This window comes from Rissa tridactyla, chromosome 1, assembly GCF_028500815.1.
Source record: "Rissa tridactyla isolate bRisTri1 chromosome 1, bRisTri1.patW.cur.20221130, whole genome shotgun sequence".
NCBI lineage: Eukaryota > Metazoa > Chordata > Aves > Charadriiformes > Laridae > Rissa > Rissa tridactyla.
Window position 1 is genome coordinate 194,292,760 of NC_071466.1, and position 18,357 is coordinate 194,311,116.

General features: G+C 53.3%; 2 protein-coding genes across 6 annotated transcripts in view; both read right to left on the reverse strand.

The window, feature by feature from the left end:
• Nucleotides 1-3,914: 3,914 nt before the first annotated feature.
• On the reverse strand, nt 3,915-6,396 carry FEZF1 (FEZ family zinc finger 1). The gene is made up of 4 exons (XM_054182775.1): nt 5,599-6,396; nt 5,265-5,399; nt 4,827-4,959; nt 3,915-4,219 (listed from the first exon to the last, which is right to left on the reverse strand). Exons 1-4 carry the CDS (start codon nt 6,394-6,396, stop codon nt 3,915-3,917), a joined length of 1,371 nt encoding a protein of 456 aa, XP_054038750.1.
• A 9,384-nt stretch (nt 6,397-15,780) lies between these two features.
• The window catches only part of CADPS2 (calcium dependent secretion activator 2), a 321,875-nt gene continuing 319,298 nt past the window's right edge, over nt 15,781-18,357 (reverse strand). For all 5 annotated transcript variants that reach the window (XM_054204611.1, XM_054204601.1, XM_054204642.1 and 2 more), the window contains one exon: nt 15,781-16,712. In XM_054204611.1, coding sequence (XP_054060586.1) covers nt 16,542-16,712 — 171 coding nt within the window. In that variant the 3' untranslated portion in view covers nt 15,781-16,541. The remainder of the gene's footprint in view (nt 16,713-18,357) is intronic.

An 18,357-nucleotide genomic window follows, 5' to 3' on the forward strand; every position in this document is an offset into this window, starting at 1 on the left:
AGTTTACGTTTCAACATGCATGGATTTTTATTTTTTTTCTTAAACAACAAAATAAAAACCCAAATCCCCCCAACCCCCTCAAAAGTCATATTAATATTTTTTTTTCCCCACCCTTTTTTCTTTTTTTTTTTTTTTTTGGGGGGGGGGGGGGGGTGGGGGTGGTTAGGGAGGGGGCAGGGAGAGAGGAGGGCAGTCTGATCACCAATGAAGCAATAGTAAAGCGAAGCCAGTACCGTTTCAGCTTCAGCAAGAACTTTGTGTCTGCCTCTGTGAGAAGATCCTGCTCTTGCTGTATTTTATTTCTACAGCGATGTGTGGCAGCTTTGGTGACTCTGGTAGCTCTTTCAGATAAACCCCACTTTCAGCGTTGACACACGTTAGAATCACTGTAGAGTCTGACAAGCGCAGAAGAAATTTAGTCCTGTCTGAGAAATCCTGGGCGGGGACAGGGGGTAGAAGCAACAGCTCCTCCTTGACAAGGGCTCTTGGCACTGGTCATGTCTCCCTTTTATTCAGTACTAAAGTGAAGCTGTTGTGATTGATGGGGGGTGGGCTACAGTGCCATCAGGATGCTTAACGCTCAACGCTGCAGCTCTGTTTTAGCAGATCCAGACACACCAAGACCCTTCTCCTGCCAGCATCCACAAAGGACCCATGGAATGAGGGTGACAGGATTCGGATAACGTGGCAATGATGCTGACTGGCAAGCAGGAACCAGAACGTGTAACCTTTCCTTTAGGTATATATGACTCCATTTCTCCTATCAAAGTTATTCACAATTAAAAAAAAATAAAATTAAGGAAAAAAAAGATAAAAACTATTAATCTTGTCTGTGGTAAGGAGAGCTGTTAACAGCTCTAAGCTTTGGATGTATATGAAATTATGGGGTTGTCTCTCAGGATGATTTCATCAGCTTTGAATTGCCTCTGACCATTAACTGGAAATTCACTTAACCTGAGATTAATCTTGAAAGACAGGAAATGAAAGGTAATGCTGCACAGGCCTTCTGAGACATGTATTAATCCCAGCCTTTGACACAAACATGGTTTTATACAGAGAAATAACAAATGAGGTATCCTTTTCTCACTGTGAAGTCCCACATCTGCGGTGTTTACCTCAAGAAATGTAGGAAGGAGAAACACTTATCCATGCCCATCACTGACTTTCTGTACTTCACCTTGGAATAAAACTGGAGAGCATCGTTTCCACTCCATTTCAAAATGTGGTCACTCATGCACATGAGTTCCTTAGCAAAATAGCATTTTTCTTCAGGAAGACACAGAAGAACCCAGATTACGCAGTGGCTGCAGATCTTTTGCAGAAGGGAAGGCAAAATACTGATTACTGTTTATAAACCTGCAAATGTTCTACAGTCAAGCAACGTCAGAAATTCTCTCTCCCTCTCTAACCATACAAAAGGAATAAATTAACTGCCGCTGCCTGGGGAAGCCCCAGCCCTCGTTTCTTCCAGCACTTGGAAAAGCCTGGAGAAACAAGGTAGAGCACAGAATTGACAGGCTTCTGGGTAACCAGAGCACAGAGTCTTCTGCGGTGTTCTCAGGCCTCATGTAGGTGTTTGATTTGAGACTGCTGTTACATGCTCAGATTGTGGACAGATAGATTCTCCTTTCTTTTAATCATATATTTACATTCATATCCTTTCATCATGGTAGGAAATTCTTTTGTGACTGTTCCAGTATACCTGCAGTACTTTAATAGTTTTGAGCTGCTTAAAAGAATTATAAAATGAAGATACTGAGCACGTCACCAAGCTGGTTGCAGCATCTTGTACTATCACCCTTGCTGAGCAATAAGAAAAATAAGTTGGACTTCTGCTTCGATTCACGTCGCTCAAGCAAGAGGCTCACAGAAATGGCACACCCACGTCTTTTCAGTGGGATCTTGGGGGCACCTTACCTTTCTTTACATGTTGCAAAAGTTCACCTTTGGCAAGCAAGGAGAGAAGAGGAACCAGCGATGGACTGTAGCCATCAGGTTTGGGAGGAGTTTATCCCTGTTGAAAGCTGAATGACCCTCTCCCGGCCTCGGGAGCCAGGCAGAGCCCGGCGGCTGGTCCTCAGGGGAAACCCAGCCTGTCCGCCCGGTCTGCAGGGCCCTCTCCTCTCTGACCCTTCCCAGCCCCTTTGTCCGGGGTCACTTCAGCGGCTCACCAGCATTGCGCTCCCTCCGCCGCCCACGGCTGCCCCAAGTCACCCTGGAAAAGCGGGGAACGCTCGCCCCCACCCCCTGTTTCCCCGAGGTCTCCCAGACGCCGAAATCCCTCCACCCGAAACAGCAGCGGGGCTCCAGGCTGCTTTTCCCCGGGAACAGAGAGGGAACCGGCGCGTCCCCTGGGGTCCCCCGGGCTCCGAGAGGGGCCGAGCCCTGCCGGGGTGCCGCGGTGGCGGGGGGTCCTGGCTGAGCTGCCGGTCCCACCTGTTGCTTTGCTTTTGACAAGTCCAGTCGCCCGTTCAAGAGGATTCCCTCAGTAATCCAAGATGTGGGGAAGGAGAAAGACTCGCTCCCCCGCCCTCAGCCACCTTCAAAGGAGCACGGTGAGACAAGTGGCCGCCGGCCCAAACTTAAAAAAACGTAAAGGCCGCTGGTTGCAAACACCCGTGAGAGGGTCAGCCCGGAGAGGGGGGCGGGAGCCTGCAGAGGGATATCCCTCTCCTGGGTGTAACATTAGCAGCTTTATCACCATCGCGACTCTTCCCATACAGCCAAAACCCAGGGAGGGCCCCAGATGCTGAAAAACCTCGGGAAGAGCAGGGCTGCCCCGCGGGACCGAATCACCCTCTTGCGAGGGACCGGTCCTGCAGAGGTGACCGCCGGGTCCCCCGAGAGCGGGGCAGGCCCCCAGCCCCCGCGGGGCTCCCTGCGCTTCTCCCCGGACGCCCCCGGCGCCCCCGACCTCGGGCCCTGCCCCGGAGAGAAGCACGGCCCGACCCCCCCCCGCCCGGTAAAGGGCCCCCAAGTCCGGAGCTGCGGGGGGTAAGCCGGTACCCCTGCTTTTCCCGAGGGGGAGCACCCGTTTTTCAGGCCTGTTTCTGTTATCCCCGGGGGAGCAGGGCGACAAACCCAGCCGCCCCCCTCCCGCCGCTCCTCAGGCGCCCACCGACGAGCGGGCTCCGCTTTCAAGGCTCGGCTTGGCAGAGTCTGCTGAGCAGCTAATAACATAACAACCCGGCTTTGATCAATCCGAACTAATTACCCCTCTTAATTAAAGTCTTTAGCGGTTGTTTCAGTGTTTTGGCAAGGAAGCGGGGGAGGTTTGCCGTTAGACAACGCCAGCGCCGCGCTCCCCGCCTGCCCGCAGCCCCCGGGGCCGCCAGCGCCAGCCCCCGCCGCCACTCTTGTTCACAGATTTATTTCCACCAGCTCAACGAATTCTTTCTTTTTTTTTCTTTTTTTTTTTTTTTCCACGTGCAAGAATCAAACCGAAATTCAGATCCGTACATAGCGAACCAGCTCTGTCCATATAGATACGATATTCAGGGAAGGGGGAGAGGGAGAAGGGGAAACCAAGAAAGTGAGGGGGGAGATAACCAGCAGGCAGCGGAGGCAGGGCGGGATCGACACAATGGAAATATATATACATCGAAATAATTAAAGTGGTGCAGCTTTCCCGGCTCGGGTAATACAGATCCCAAATAAATACAGCAGAAATTGGCTTGGCGCTTTTTCTTCTTTTTTTTTTTTCTTTTTTTTTTTTTTCCTTTTAAAACCATCTCGCCACCTGAGATGCGACAACAACAACAAAAAAAAATAGTCTTTAAAAAAAAAATAAAGAGGAAACAATCAGTCCCATAAACGTTAGTGGCGATATAGAGCATAATACACAAAAACCGCTTAACAGGTGCATGCAAAGAGGCGGGCTGGGGGCGGCGGGAGCCCCCCGCCGCGGCCGCCCCTCAGGGCTGGAGCGGCGGCGGGCCCTGCAGCAGCGGCCCGGGGGGGGGCGGCTGGTCGGGCCCCCCCAGCTCGGCGGGGGGCCGGGGCAGTCCCAGGGCGCTGTCGTGCAGTTTGCGGACGTGCTTCTTGAGGTCAAAGTTCCTGCAGAAGCCTTTGCCGCAGGTGGGGCAGGTGAAGGGCTTCTTGTCGTTGTGGGTGTGCATGTGGAAGGTCAGGTTGTACACCTGGTGGAAAGCCTTGTTGCAGATATTGCACTTGAACTGCTTCTCCCCGCTGTGAGTTAGCTTGTGGTTTTTGTAGTTGCCTGGGAAGGGAGACAAGAAGAGCGAAGGGACCCGGGGCTGAAAAACTGGACGCTGCGAAGAGGAGGGAAATAATCCCCAAACCCTGTCCCATCCCTCTCGGCTTTAGCCGAAAACGACCGCCGCTCTCTCAGCAAATACCCGCCTCCTCCCCCGTCCTTCCCGCGGCCCTTCCTCTGGCAGCCGAGAAGGGAACTATCGAATAAACCCAAATCGCACCGGTTGCAGAACTAACACCCCCGGTTGCAGCCTTCCCAGCAGCGCGGGGAGGAAAACTGCCCAAACTCCTGCGCCCGGAGGGGACAGGCGGCGGCGGACTCGTTTGCCGAACCGCGCTGGAAGCTGCGCGCTGCCGGGCTCGGAAAACCGGCGCTGCCCCTGCGCTCCCCCCAAAACCAAAGCCCTGCCCCGCTCCGGAGGCCGTGCCGTAGGAAACGTGCTGGGGCTAGCGATGCTTAAAATTAACCCAAATCTCTAATAACGGAAATTAAAACCAAAATCAACTCTTTCCCCCCACCCTCCCCGTCGCAAATTGTCCCGACGCTTGACCTCGCCTGGGGCGTGGAGGGGGGGCGCGTGTGCAAGGGAGAGGGCGCTGGGGACCGGTACCTTTCTGGTGAAATCCTTTGCCGCAAAATTCACAGACAAAAGGTTTGTAGCCGGCGTGTATTCGCGTGTGCGTGTTGAGGGTCGAGCTCCTGTTGAAGGCTTTGCCGCACTGGTTGCACTTGTGTGGCTTCTCCTGGGGGGAAACAAACGCCGAGTCGCGGCTTGTTGGGTTGTGTGGTGGTGTGCAGGGTTTCTGTGGTGGTTTGCGGGGTTTGCGTGTAAGCTGTCGGCTCCCCATCGCCGGCAGCGGGGCACCCCCAGTACCCCACCGCGCTTGGGGAAAATGACATCCCCCCGCGACTGCGTCTCGGCCGCCCCCCGCACCGCGCCGCTGCCTCGGAGCAGCCGGGCAACGCCGGACTCCCCAAAAAGCGTGAGCGGAGGGGTCTCGGGGCGGGCGGGCGGGAGGGAGGGAAGGAGGGACGGAGGGAGGCTCACCTGGGTGTGGATGATCTTGTGCCGGCAAAGCGTGCTCGCCTGTCTGAAGCCCTTCCCGCAAACTTTGCAAACAAAGGGTCTGGCTCCCGTGTGCACCGGCATATGGCGAGTTAAGTTATAATGTGCATTAAATACCTTGAGAGTGAAATCAGACAAAAAAAAACAAAACAAAACAAAAATTTTAAAAAATTGCGATTAGAAGGCGAGAGCGCCGAGGGGACGCCGTCGTTTAAAAATCAAGCAAAGCGGGTGACCGACAACCCGGCGGACAGACGGACGGGGGTAGGAGGCTGGGGAAGCAGGGGGAAGGGAGGCGGGCCGCGGCTCTACTTGCCTTTCCACAAACTTCACAGGTGAAAACTTTGGGCTTGCTGCTCGGGGAGCCGCGGCTGAACTCCGAGGTCTTGTAGGCGATTTTTTCCGAGAGGAGCTGGGCGCTTTCTTTCATGTAGTGCTGGAGCTGAGCCTGCGACAAGTCCTTGAAGGCTACGCCCGCCGGGTACTTCTCCACGGCCGGCAGCACCAGCTTGTTCCGCTCCGCCAGGTAAGCCTTGGGCTGCGGGTGCAGGGGAGAGCTGAGGAAATAAGAAGCCACCGGGTGGATGTTGACACTGGAGGACGGGTGACAAGGGCTGTCGCCTCGGTTGAAATAGCACAGGGCTCCCATGGCGTGGAAGGAGGAGTGATTGACCACTCGGGGTCTTACCAGTTTGTACTGCTGCAAGGGCAGGGCATCGCGGGGGAAATCTCCTTTCAAGCTCAGGGCACAGTTCAAGAGATCGCCGCAGCTAAAGGAGGGCGAGGAAGAGGAGTCTAAATGAGCCTTCCTGGGTTCCGCTCCGGCCACCGCCGCTTTGGGCAGGGGGTCGTACGCCACCGGGACAAAGGGGATCATGCAGGGGATGGAGGAGTTGAGGTGCAGCGGGTGCTTGGGGTCGCCTTTGGCCACGGAGCCGTGGAGGAGCTGCGGGACGGGGATGGAGCGGGGCTCTGGCGTCCGCGCCATGATGCGCTCAATGGAGAAGGCGAGGGGCTTGGGCGTGCTGATCATGTTGCTCCTGGCAGACAGGCTTTCTCTGGCCGGAGGAGTCGCTAGGATTTTGGTCGCCGTGTGGTGGCCACTATTGTCCATGGCTGGATTGCATTTGTTCGCCCGGTTTGAGCCGCTTTGGTAGACGCCTCTTTTTTTTTTTTTTTTTTTTTTTTCTTTTTCCTCCTCTCCCCTCTCTCTCTCTTTTTCACTCTCTCTGCCCCTTTTCTTGTCACTGAGCTGCAAGGAGGGAGACCAGCATCGCCGCCGCCACCATCACCACAGCCTCCGCCGGCGGAACCAGCCTTCTCAGTCCAGTGGACTCATGCCAGCCCATCACAGTTTACTTTGGCGCACCAATGACTCGGGACAATCGCTACTTATTTCTATCAATAGAAAGTGTTGTGTCAATAACGCAGCCAAGATCTCGCCAATCGTTAACTTCCAAGAGGAGAAGGTAAACTAGATAATTGCTCAATTCGCTTCCAACAGTCAACAGGAAAAGTTTTTTCCCCCCCAGTAAGCGGCTACTTTTCATTGGCGCCCGCGCCTCCCCCGCCCAGGGAAGGAGGCGTCTCTCCTTCCTTCTCGCCTCTCTCCCCTCTGCCTCCCTCCCTCCCTCCCTATCTTTTTTATTATTATTATTATTTGCAATCTGCTTAACCAGGCTTTAGAGGCCAAGCAAATCCGAGATCAATTTTCTTGTTTGGCTTTAAGTGACATCATCTAAAATCATTGTCCAAGTGCTAAATAGGGATGTGAAACCCAATTCAAGGGCAAGCGCCAGGGTATTTGTCAAACGAGGTGCTGCAGAAGAAGCGGCTGGAGGGGAAGCTGTTTGTTTCCTTGCCACTTTCCAGCCCGAGCTCTCTTTGTACGTGGGTGTGTATGTCTGAGGGAGGGAAGGAGATGGCTGCTCTGGTCCTGTGACTGCTCCTGGTCTGCTCACAGCTTTAAAGAGCAAGGTCAGGCGGTGGTGAGCTTTTGGAAAACACAGTAAACAAGTGAGCAGGGAACTTGCGATGAGCAGACGGCGAGAGCAACGCGTGGGTATGCGGGAACAACCGGGGCCAAATCCAACGAGTGCTTGTGAGCAAAAGGGTGAATCAAAACCTGGGGCTGGGGAAGAGAAGGAAAAGGGGGTAGGAAGAGGGAGTGCCTTTCAAATCAGAAGCATTATTTTTTAAAAAATATATAATATATAAAGTAACCTGCATACACGCAAGGTATAGCTTCTCTGTCCGTAAACAGTACATGCACAACACAAATACCGAAAACTCAGAATCGGTATAGATACACGAAGAAACACAGCACACACGCTGCTTATAGGTATGTATGTGCACCTAAACAGCTGCGCTCCTCGGATATTTAAGCAAAGGTTTGGCGGCCCTGGGTAGCTCCAGCGCCCCGAAGCAGGGGGTCGGGGAGAGGAGAGGAATAGCGGTGGGTAAGGGACTTTCTGTATTCACCCCCTGTCCCACCGCCACCCCCAGACGCCGGCTCGGGGTCAGGACAAGCTCCCGTTCCTCCCGCCGCCCCGGGCATCACTCGGCTGGTGAATCTGAGGCCGCTGCCGAAATCCGCGGTCCCTTCGCTCTCCCCGCCGCCCCGGGAGCTGGCGGGGCACTGGGAGGCAGAGCCCGGCCGCTTCCCCCGGCGGAGGAGCCCACGGGGCGGCCTCCACTGCGGCGGCCCAGGACTGCCCTTCTCCGGGGCCGGGGGAGGGAGGAAAGGGGTCCTGGGTCTTCCTAGTGGAGAGGAGCCTCCAGCGAGGTGGGGAGGCCGGGCTCCCGCTGCTCAGGCACCAGCTGGGGACTCCGCAAAAGGCTGCGTCCCCCCCGGACCAGGACAACTCGTTTGCGGGAAAGCGGGAGCAGAGAGGAAGGGCTGGAGCCCGGGGGAGGGAGGGAGGGATGGATGGGTGGATGGATGGATGGATGGATGGATGGATGGATGGATGGAGGGAAGGATGGAGGGAAGCATCCGCGCCCCTGGCGCTGTGACAGGGGCGATGCCGCCCCGGGTGACCGCGGCCCCGGTTTGAGGAGGAGGAGGCAGCGGCTGTTGCACGACGGTCCCTCGGCAGCCGGGAGCTGCCGTGCGAGCGCCGGGGAGCTGCGGGGGACGGAGGAAGAGATGTCCCCCGGTCCCCGGGACAGGCGTCCGACGGCGGGCGGGGGCCCGGGCATCCCTCCCCGCGGGGGATGCGCCTCGCCCGCCCCGCGACCTCCCTGTCCGCCCCGTCCCCTCGGTGCCCCGCAGCTCACGGGGCTGACCCCTGGATGGACACAGCCGTGGGGACACGCGTGGGGCGGAGGAAGGCCCCGAGCCGTGCCGGGGTCCCCGGCCGCGATGCTCCGCTCCAGCGCAGCTCCCTGCTTTCCCTCGGCCGGGTTGGGGGTCGCTGCCCCCCCGGCAGATGGGACGCAGCGTTAAAACCGTAATTGCCGCCCCGGATCGGGTTGCCGCAGCCGCCCGCCTCTTACCTGCTGCTTCCCGACCGGCACCGCCAGCCCCGGCTCGGCCGCTGTCACCGATCCCGGGGGAGGGGGGGCAGGGGACGGGACTGCGGGGACCCGGACCCGTGTCCCCCCAGCGCCGTGCGGGGCAGCTGCCCGTTTCTCCGGGGTGTCGGTGTGTCTCGCTTGTTTTGTGCCCGCCAGAGGAGAGTTTCCTCCTTCAGAGCAATTTACATTTAATTCAATCTAGGCAAATTTCCTCTTGATTGGTGCTGAAGAAGGGAATTATTGTTGAGTGGGTTTTAGAGGCTTCAAATCCCATATACTTAATATGTTAACAGCTTGCTCTTAACTGGTCTTTTTGGGATTGACTTTTTGACATGTGTTTGAAAGTAAAATATGTAGTGTCATTTGAGCAGGGTAAATATCCCAAAGCAGCAATTACAGCCCTGCCGTTACAATTATACTGGCCTCCTCGATTCTGAGATACACTTGGAGAAGCGGGAGCTTTATTATTCGTTACTTCTTTACGGATATGCCGCACTTTCTTTCCGTACCGCACATTCAGATTCATATTGGTGCCTAATAGCGCTCTAAAAGCCATATTTAATTTTTTAAAAATTTTTCTTTTTGGGAAAATCACTTTCATCTCAGTGATGGAGCCTTGCTAGTGCTGGAGTTGCAGCAATAGAGATAGACTTATTAAAATCAACGCCGATATAATTTTTTTTTTAGTCCCGTCCCGGGCTTAGTTTTGCTTTGCACTCGGACCTCATCTTTTTAGCGATATTACACATCTGCCGAGCTGCAAATATCCTGCAGTCGTGCTGATGCAGGGAGGGTTTGGGGTTTTTTTATTTCTTCCCGAGGCAGAGAGATTTACAGGCTCTGAGAGTGGCGAAAAGCAACCTCTTGGACGGTTTCTTTTTTCGGGGGTTGGAGGCACGACCAGCCCCCCCGGGCCCGGACCTCTCTCCAGGCTGGCGGCACGTACCGAATCCCGGCAGAAGGGGCCGGCGGGGGGAAGGAGCGGGCCCGCCGGCCTCCCGGAGTTACAAACCGTCGGAGGAATTAAGGGCAAAAGTTTTGCCTCGAGTTGATTTCGTGTTCTGCTGGGGATGGCTGCTGTTCTCTTTTTCCCCGTAATCGGTTTTATGTTTCATTCGCTTCTAAGCTATGTTCTTGATATTGCTCACTTGCATTATTATCATAACGTATCTCTACATGCACTCAAAATTCGAGTCACCGGCGAATTCATCTCGTCGTCAGGATTACTCCAATCCGATCCCAGAGGCGATTAGAGGGAGGTAAAATACCGCCTAAAGCCTAATCTTTAATTTCTTCCTCCTTAATAAAATGAATAATTCCATTGCGTTTTTAAGTAAAAAATGAATTGAAAAGGATAATAACTCCGCTAACCTTCTGTTGCGTGTATTAATCTTTTCCTGGAAGTGTTTTACCGCAGCCCTCCCGCCCTCTCAGCGAGCTCCCTCCGTGGGCTCCGAGCCGGCTCCCCACGGCCGGGGAAGGGGGGAAACGGAGCGACCGGGCTCCGGGGCCGTCTGTCTGGGCGAGTTTAACGGGGAAGGACCCGGGAGGCTACGGAAAACGCTCCTGGCCGCGGCACCGGCGGACCCGACGGCGCCTGGTCAGAGCCCGATGACTGTTGTTATTATTATTGTAATAATCAACATTATCGGTGCCACCATCGAGGTTCGCTGCAAAAGCTGGGGTTTGCTCCCACTAAATCCCGGTCCTCGCCGTTCCCTCCCGAGCCACTGGATTTGTGAAGAGGCGATTTACTCCCCGAGACGGGACCGGAGCTGCCTCCGTTCCCCCGCTCCGCCGCCGTGCCCCGCGTCCGAGCCCGCAGCCCCCGCCGCAGCCCAGCGCATTGACCCCGGCTCCTTTAAAACTCGGGATTAGCCGCTGGGGAAGTCAAAATACAAACGGGGGAAGTAGTTAAAGCGGGGAGAAGCCGACCCCGGCGTTACCAGGATGGAGGGCCAGCTGCGGTCCCCCTTTATCAGCCGGGTTGAGGGAGATCCAGCGCCGCCGTCCTTTTCGGTGGGAACCCGCTGCTGCCACTGCCCGGCCGGCTGCTGGGGCGGGGGACGGGACTCCCCGGCCCTCCTGGCCCCGGCCCCGGCCCCGGCCCCGGCGAGGCGAGGCGAGGACGGCAGCGGAGCCCGGGCGCAGCGGGCAACAGCCGCGGGCTCCACGGTGGCCACACTGCTTCAGGAGCGCGGGCAAAGGCGCTTGGGCTTGGTCGGGTTGGTTTAAGTTGTAACACTTCGGCGTTTTCTCCACTGACATTTTTTCCGGGGGAAAAAATAATGATAAATATATATACACATACAAATATATGTGTGTATATACCTTCTGAGACTATGTATAGTCTCCCCATACAGTGAGTGCTTGTTGGCATCCCTCTCTATCAGTTCCACCGCAAGGAAAAGAATAAAGTATTGCTATTTTTAACCGAATCCATCACAAAAGAAAAAACAGTTGACACTGACCCGCCAAACACAAGTGTTCCCGGAGGTAAAACAAAGTTTGACAGTACAGTGCGACTCGTACAGACCCCCTCTAAACCGAAAACCAAACGGGTGCAAATTAAGCCTTTTCACGTATAAAGCCTTTAATCACATATAATCGAAATTACAAGTGACCCTCTAAAGCGGCGCTCCCGGCCCTCCCGTAATTCATGCAAGCGATTTGTCTAAGTGTGCCAGCTACGAACGTGAACTGCAGCAATCACGTCTAATCTAATCAGTCCGCCTGTGAGGGGACCCAGCGGTGTCATCAGCTCCAAAGGGCCCTTGGTGAAAGTGGCTGGGAGGGGCCAGCGGCAGCTGGAGCCATGAATGACACTTTCTCATTTGTTCCTTTCCCAGTTCAACAAATGTTTAGCCCCGTTGCTGCTAAATGAACGCCTTGCGCTCTTTGGCTCGGGGAAGCTATTTATTTTTTAAGATTCCTGAGCAGGATCAGGAGCAATTAACTTATTTTTGTTTCTATTTTCTCCCAGTGTATTGGGAGCTAACCTGGAGCAAAGCGAAGAGCTGCCGGGCTGCGTGGGCGCCTGCCTTGCTGCATCCCCGGCGCCGGAGCGCGCCGGGGAGAAGGTGGTCGCCATCAGCAGGCTGCCAGCCACGGAGCCGGGACGAGACCCCGCTCGCCCCTGGCGGGGTCCGTTTCGGTGCGAGGGAGGGGGAAGCCAAGTGAAAAACATGAAAATACGGGTGAAAGCAGGAGCCGTGCCCCGTCCCGGGCGCTGCTGGATGGCGACTGGCGAGGGCTTCCCGCCGCCCCCCCGTCGTTCGCCCGGCACCCCCACCCGGGCACGGACACGGGGGACAACTGAACAGCCCTCGGGGAGGGGCAGTATTGCCCCCAAACTCAAAAACTTTGGGTTTTGGTTGGTTAGTGTTATATTTGGCTGGTGGGTTTTGTTTGTTTGTTTTTAATTTCATTTTTTTTTTAGTCTCTATTAGAACAAAACGCCGCTGGGCAACCCGGGCCGCCCGGGGTGTCTCTGCGGGTCCCACGGGGCTCCCAGTTTCTGTCCCTTCCGCACAAAACGAGCCCAGGTTCCCCCCGCGGCCTCCGCAAGCGGACTCTCCTGTCGCTGCCTTGCGGCTCCCGCCGTCGCCTCCGTCCGCGCTCGGCGGCTGCTGCTCAAACAGCCACAGTTTGATCCAAAACCCCTTCGGGAGGTGCAGAACGGCACCCCCTGTGCAGGACGCCTCACCCCGCCACACTCCCCTCCCCGACACCGCGTCCCCCGTGGAGCCGCGCTTTCCGCCCACGCAGAGATGCCCCGAACCGCCCTCCGCGTTTGGCGTGTCCCGGGGGAAGCTCGGCCGCCCCCACAAGCCTGAAAACACCAGGGGCCTGACACCAGACCCCCCTCCCAGGATGCATTTGAGAGGGTGCCGTGTCCGCAGGGCCAAGCAGCGAGGCCACCCGGTCCCCCCCGGAGGCCACCCGCCCCCTCGCTATAGCGCTCCCCAAGAAGCTGCGCCCGGTCCTGCGAGGAGGGGCGGGTGGGGGGGGTGAGGGGGCTGCCCGCTCTCTGCTCTGCTCGGGTGTAAAGCGGGGGGGGGAGGGCTTTACAAGCACGAGTTTTACCAGCGGAGAATCGGCGCCCCAAACCCGGCCTCTGCCTTGCCTTGTCCATCGCCTCCTTGGCCGGGGGGGAAGCGGTAGCCGAGGGCAGCGAGCCCTTGGCCCCGGGCACGCCCCCCCCAGCCCCGATAGCGGGGCCGTGCCTTTTCCTGGTTGAGTTTCAACAGCCCCTTTTATGCCACAACGGTGCGGGAGAGGGGAGTGTGTGTGAATTAGAGGAGACCCCCCTTGCTAAGGGCTGCCCGCTTAGGAGAAGCGGCGGGGGCGGTGAGGCTGCGCCCCGCCCCGCCGGGACCGGGGACCGCGGAGCCGGGACCGTGCGGCGAGAGGGGACGCTCGTCTCCCCCCGACGGGCACCCACCTCCCGCAGCGAGCGGAGCATTTCAACGCCTAAATTGAAATGTTAAAGGCGGACCTTGCTTCCATGTCGGCGGGGCTTTGCCGCGGCTGTCACACAGATACTCACTGGCCTTCTCAAGCTTGGCGTCGGTTCACGGATTCGCAAATCTAGTTACTAAGAAAACACGTGAATTATTAGGAAATTGAACGACCTTTGGAGGGCTGTCATTTCTGTACCTGCCTCCCTGTGTTGTCTGCTCTGCTGCCTTTCTAATAATAACTTAGCAGATACTTTGTGTCTGAGTTAATGTCTCTGAGATCACAAACATCTTTTAACTTCTTCATGGTTACATCACCTTTGTTTTGTTGTTTGTTTGGGTTTTTTTTACTATTTCCTTACTTATCTCGATCTTACTGACAGACATGTCTTGCAAGTACCGCGTGCAGATGAAATCGTATAGCAAAGTGCTCGACATATGGGGCGTGCATGTATCATGCTACATGAAATTTGAGTAACTCAGACCTACTTCAAGCCACAAACACTTTTTTTTTTTTTTTTTTAAAGATGATATCAGGGCATAGAAAGGGCTGACTGCTCCCTAAGGGACATGGAACTAGGGGGACTCCCCAGGCCAACAGGGCAGGGCACCACCAGCCAGGGCTGGTCCCACCACCCGCATTCCAGGGAGCAGGGCAAGCTGGAGCAGGGGGAGAGCTGGTGGCAACTCAAAGTCTGTATCACCAACCTGTCTGTGATCATCAGGCAGGTCTGAAGTCACTCCAGGGGTCAGGGTTTGGATCAACAGGGCCCATGAGCTGGAAACCTGCACTCCCCCTCTACTGCGGAGGCTGGTAGCCCCAGAGTGTGCTGAGATGGAGTCCCCGGACAGAGGCGGCGGGTGGGGGTCCCAGGTGAGGCCTGTCAGGACCATGATGGCCTGAGTCCTCTTGAGCCCCTGACAGGTGAAATTACTATAACCTACTCTGTAATGGTCCAAGTCAATAGGGAGAGTCATTAGCTTTACCAGGAAGCCCTTCTTGGTATGGAGACAACTGGGGACAGAGGACAAGCCCGCAGGTGAGAAGAGTGAAACCAGTGTGTTTTCCACAGGGCTTTTGGCTAGCGGGGCCAGGCAGATGGGCTACTGCTGGGTTGGTCTCCCCTGAAGGCGGGTTGGACCCATCACCTCCTGGGCTGTGCTGGCAACAGCCACTTCTGTCCCAGAGTTTCTAGTTCCCACTCCAAGCTCCCACACAGCTGGTGACTTGCTAGGGACAGCATCCAGTTTTGATAATGCTTCCCACTCTTGTGTCATCTCAGAACCTTAAAAATTTCTTAATGCCTAATTCTCAGGAGAGGCCTGCTTGGAGCTGGCATGCCCCTGCACTGGGTGGCCTCGGCAGGCACTGCAGGGCCACCGCGGTGACACCTGCCTTCACCTGGTTACAACTGGCTCCTCTGCAGGCATCTCCGCAGGGTCTCAGGGAGGTAAAGGCTGGGGGCAGAGGGCAAGCAGGGGGATCCTTGCAGAGACAAGCTCCCTCTGGGCCTGATGGGCACTGATCTCTCTCTGCCTTATTTTTCTGGGGAGCTGGGAGTTACGTTGTGCAGCCTGGCTTCCTCCGAACCCCGCTGCCCGCCACAGCCAGACTGGGGCTGAGGCTGCAGCTCCTGCCTGGTGGGCTACTCCTTACCGACCCTGGCTTTCAGAGCTCCACCTGGCCCTGTTGATATTTATCTATTGATACTTATCCTTGGTGCCTGTGCCCGAGCCCTCCGCGCCTCCCTGGGCACCTCCGGGTGAGCGCTCGGTCGTGGCACCAAGAGCTGAGAAGAACGGCCATCCCCACCAGCTCACATTTCTCCCTTTTTGCTGAATTCACCTCAACTCCCATGCGGAACAGCAGGAAGAAGCATAACTTGCCCTTCCCTGTTTGGCTGAATATCCAAGTGTGTTCAAAAAACTTTCCTTACAGCTCTTGTTCACAATTCCTGCAGCTCCATGTGCCTGTGGCAGACCCCTGAAGTCCTATGGTCTGGTCTTGCAGGGAAACTTCTCACCAGCCTCGTGAATCCTCCACAGTCCATCAGGGAAGCCCTTCAAGTGTAACACTAGGGCGCAGCGAGGGCCTCAGCAGCCTCTCCTCCTTCTTTGGGTATCATCTTCTGTGTTCTTTCTGATTTTGTCCACACAAACCCAGGAATTAGTCATGTTCCCACAAAAAAAAAAAAAAAAGAAAAGCTGCATTTTTCATAACTCATGCGAGGTTTGACTGATGAAAATTTGAATTCTTTGTGGCTTATATTGAGGGCACAGGAAAACAGGCAGTGGACACTGTCTGTTCATCTGCCAGGGAGGGGTTTTCGTTTGCCTTTTTTCAAGGCCTCTCATCCTTGAATATTTGTTTCCTAAATAGATCTGCTCTATAAAATGAATATATACACTATAAATTGCTATATAAACTAAATATAATAATCTTTCAAAAAACCCCCACTTGTTCTCACGAGGAATCACATAACGGTTTGAAATATTGAAAACATCTTTTAATTGTAGGATTCTATACAAACTTGGGTAGATACAGAAATGGTCACGACAAAATGGGTTTTTATTGCCTGAAATTTTTCACAGAAATCGAAACATTGATGGCAAGCTTACTGACATCCAACATGATGAGATATCTTTAAACTTGCAAAATGAGTAGACACAACAACACTCCTAAGTAGTTTGTAGGTGTTTGGCTGTCCTTGAAGTCCTACTACTTATATACCAACCTCAAAATACAAAGAACCAAGGTTAAAATTTTTAATGCACATCACATAATAATGTAAAATTAAGCACAAAAAAAGGTAAACAAGGTGTAAACCTGTAAATACACTATTTTTTTACCTAGGGCACTGACTTATTCCAAGAATGATTTCCTGTATAGCTGGGTTTTAAGTGAGGCACACATCTTGTTTTCTGCACAGGACATCAATATCTGATGGAGATACAAGAACAAATGGTAACGAACAAAAGGGAAAGAAACGTAATCACCAGTGGAACTCAAACTCCATGCCAGTGTTCTTGCAGCCCTAAGCAAAGCTATACATTAAAATATGCTACAACCATTGTTCTCAAAAAGTCCTTGGCACTTTTCCTCTGACAATCTTACTTTCAGTTTTTTTAAAAAACGGAGCAAATTACATTTCTGCACCTATATCATAAGGCAAAACTATAAATGCAACTACAAGGACAAGTTACCAAAAATCCTCAAGCCAAAGATAACCCCCACCCTCAGACCATTACCCTCGAACTCCAAATGCTCGGTGAGATAATATCATCCTTCCTCCTCGTCACTGTCTTTCATGGTAATGCCCTGAAGTCCTCCCGCGTCCGTGACTGAGACTGTGGCCTCCTCGACGGTCAGACGGCTGTGAACGGTATCATAGGTTTTACTGTTCAGCGTTCCCTCCAGCACGCCTTGCAACCTGAAGTCTCGGTAGGTTTTCTGCAGCAAAAAGTAAAACATGCTGAACTGGACTCGAGCAAGTCCAAGCAGTCGTCCACTACGCACCGGCCATTTCTAGCATGCCACGGAACACCTTCATTCCTCCCCCCGTTAGGGAACTATCATCTAGAGTTTGCCAAAGATTTTGTGGTCTTAGTTTCTGGGCTGCATGAGATTTCTATAAACTCGAGAGTGTCTACAAGCCACGCTTCAAAGGTCATTCCTTTAAGAGATTGTGTTTCCTGCTACGTTTCTACGACTGTATGCCGACTCCTCAGTAACTTCGATTTGTCTCATTTATTCAAGAAGAAACCAACAAAGAATTTTTCTAACTCATTTTTTCTAACTGCACATTGAAATGTGAATTTGGCTACAGGTAGTTCCGTCATTTCAAGCAAAACGTAAATGTCTGATTTTTCCCCATAATATGATTTTATTTGCTTTATCTTTACATTTATATACCAAGTGTGGAAAAATAAAGTACATTTTAGATCGTGATTCTAAAATGTAAACATTTAGTAGATGACTACTTCAGTCAGTTAATTTACGTTTTAAGTCATCTAAATTTTGACTCATATCTACATTTTTTTTTTTTCACTTGAGAAAGTTTTCTTTCCCTGGTATCCAGCCATCCTATGAGCATCAGGTAGGGCTTTTTTCTTTGACTTTCTACGAAGTAAGAATTCTGAGTGGAATTTTTTTATGCATTGATGCTATGTTCAAGTGAGCATATGGAAAATCATCTACCCTACTGTCTTTACTTTTAAGTTGTAACACATTTGAAATAATCTTTCCTGAAGTTAGCCTAAAAAGCTTAAGAAGGAGAAGCTGATCTAGCTAGTTTCTTATTTTGTGTACGCTGTTCCCAATGTTTATGGAAGAGACTACAGGAAAAAGAAAAGGGAAAATAATTAAGGGCCATCAGGCCCATTCCTCTGCCAGAACAGACGGTGCACAGCCCTCAGAAAAAGAAGAGAGAAAAGAGCTGATCTTGTTTCACGCAGTACATCAGAGAACTGCAAAAGACACCTCTCAAAATGGGTAACATTCAGCTGGGGGAACATTTTCTGCCACTATCTATGATGATTATTTAAACCTTGTCTGAATCGCTGCAACTGAGATTTATTTGACTTTCATAGGTCAGCTTCAGAGTCAACGGATGCAGCTTATGTTTTGCTCACACACTCCTGTGAGTACCCTGCCTAGTCTTTTTCGAGTGTCACCACTGCATTCCCTTTTTATAACACTGTGCATTCCATTTCCTTTTATGCTGTTAACAGGTCCTACAGCAATTTCTTTCAGTCTTACATTGTATTCTTCCCATTCTCAGACCAGCACTCCGGCATTCAGGCATTGCTCTTCCCTTGACATACTTTTGCAGGATAATAATGTTCACTTCCAAGCTTAATTTTTCATTTCTCCCTACCCTTCCTCTTGGTCCTTGACCCTTCTTTATTCATGTCCCTCTGCACGTGTCTCAGACATCTAACGATACCTTTACGCCATCATCCCTCAGTCTGGGCTTTAATAGGAACAGGCAATGTTTTCTTCTCCTGGTCATTCTTAATAATGCCACTCCCTTTGCTGCATCCAAACATGAAAGCATCATCTATCTCTTACTCATCCCACGTCCCTTAAAAATGAC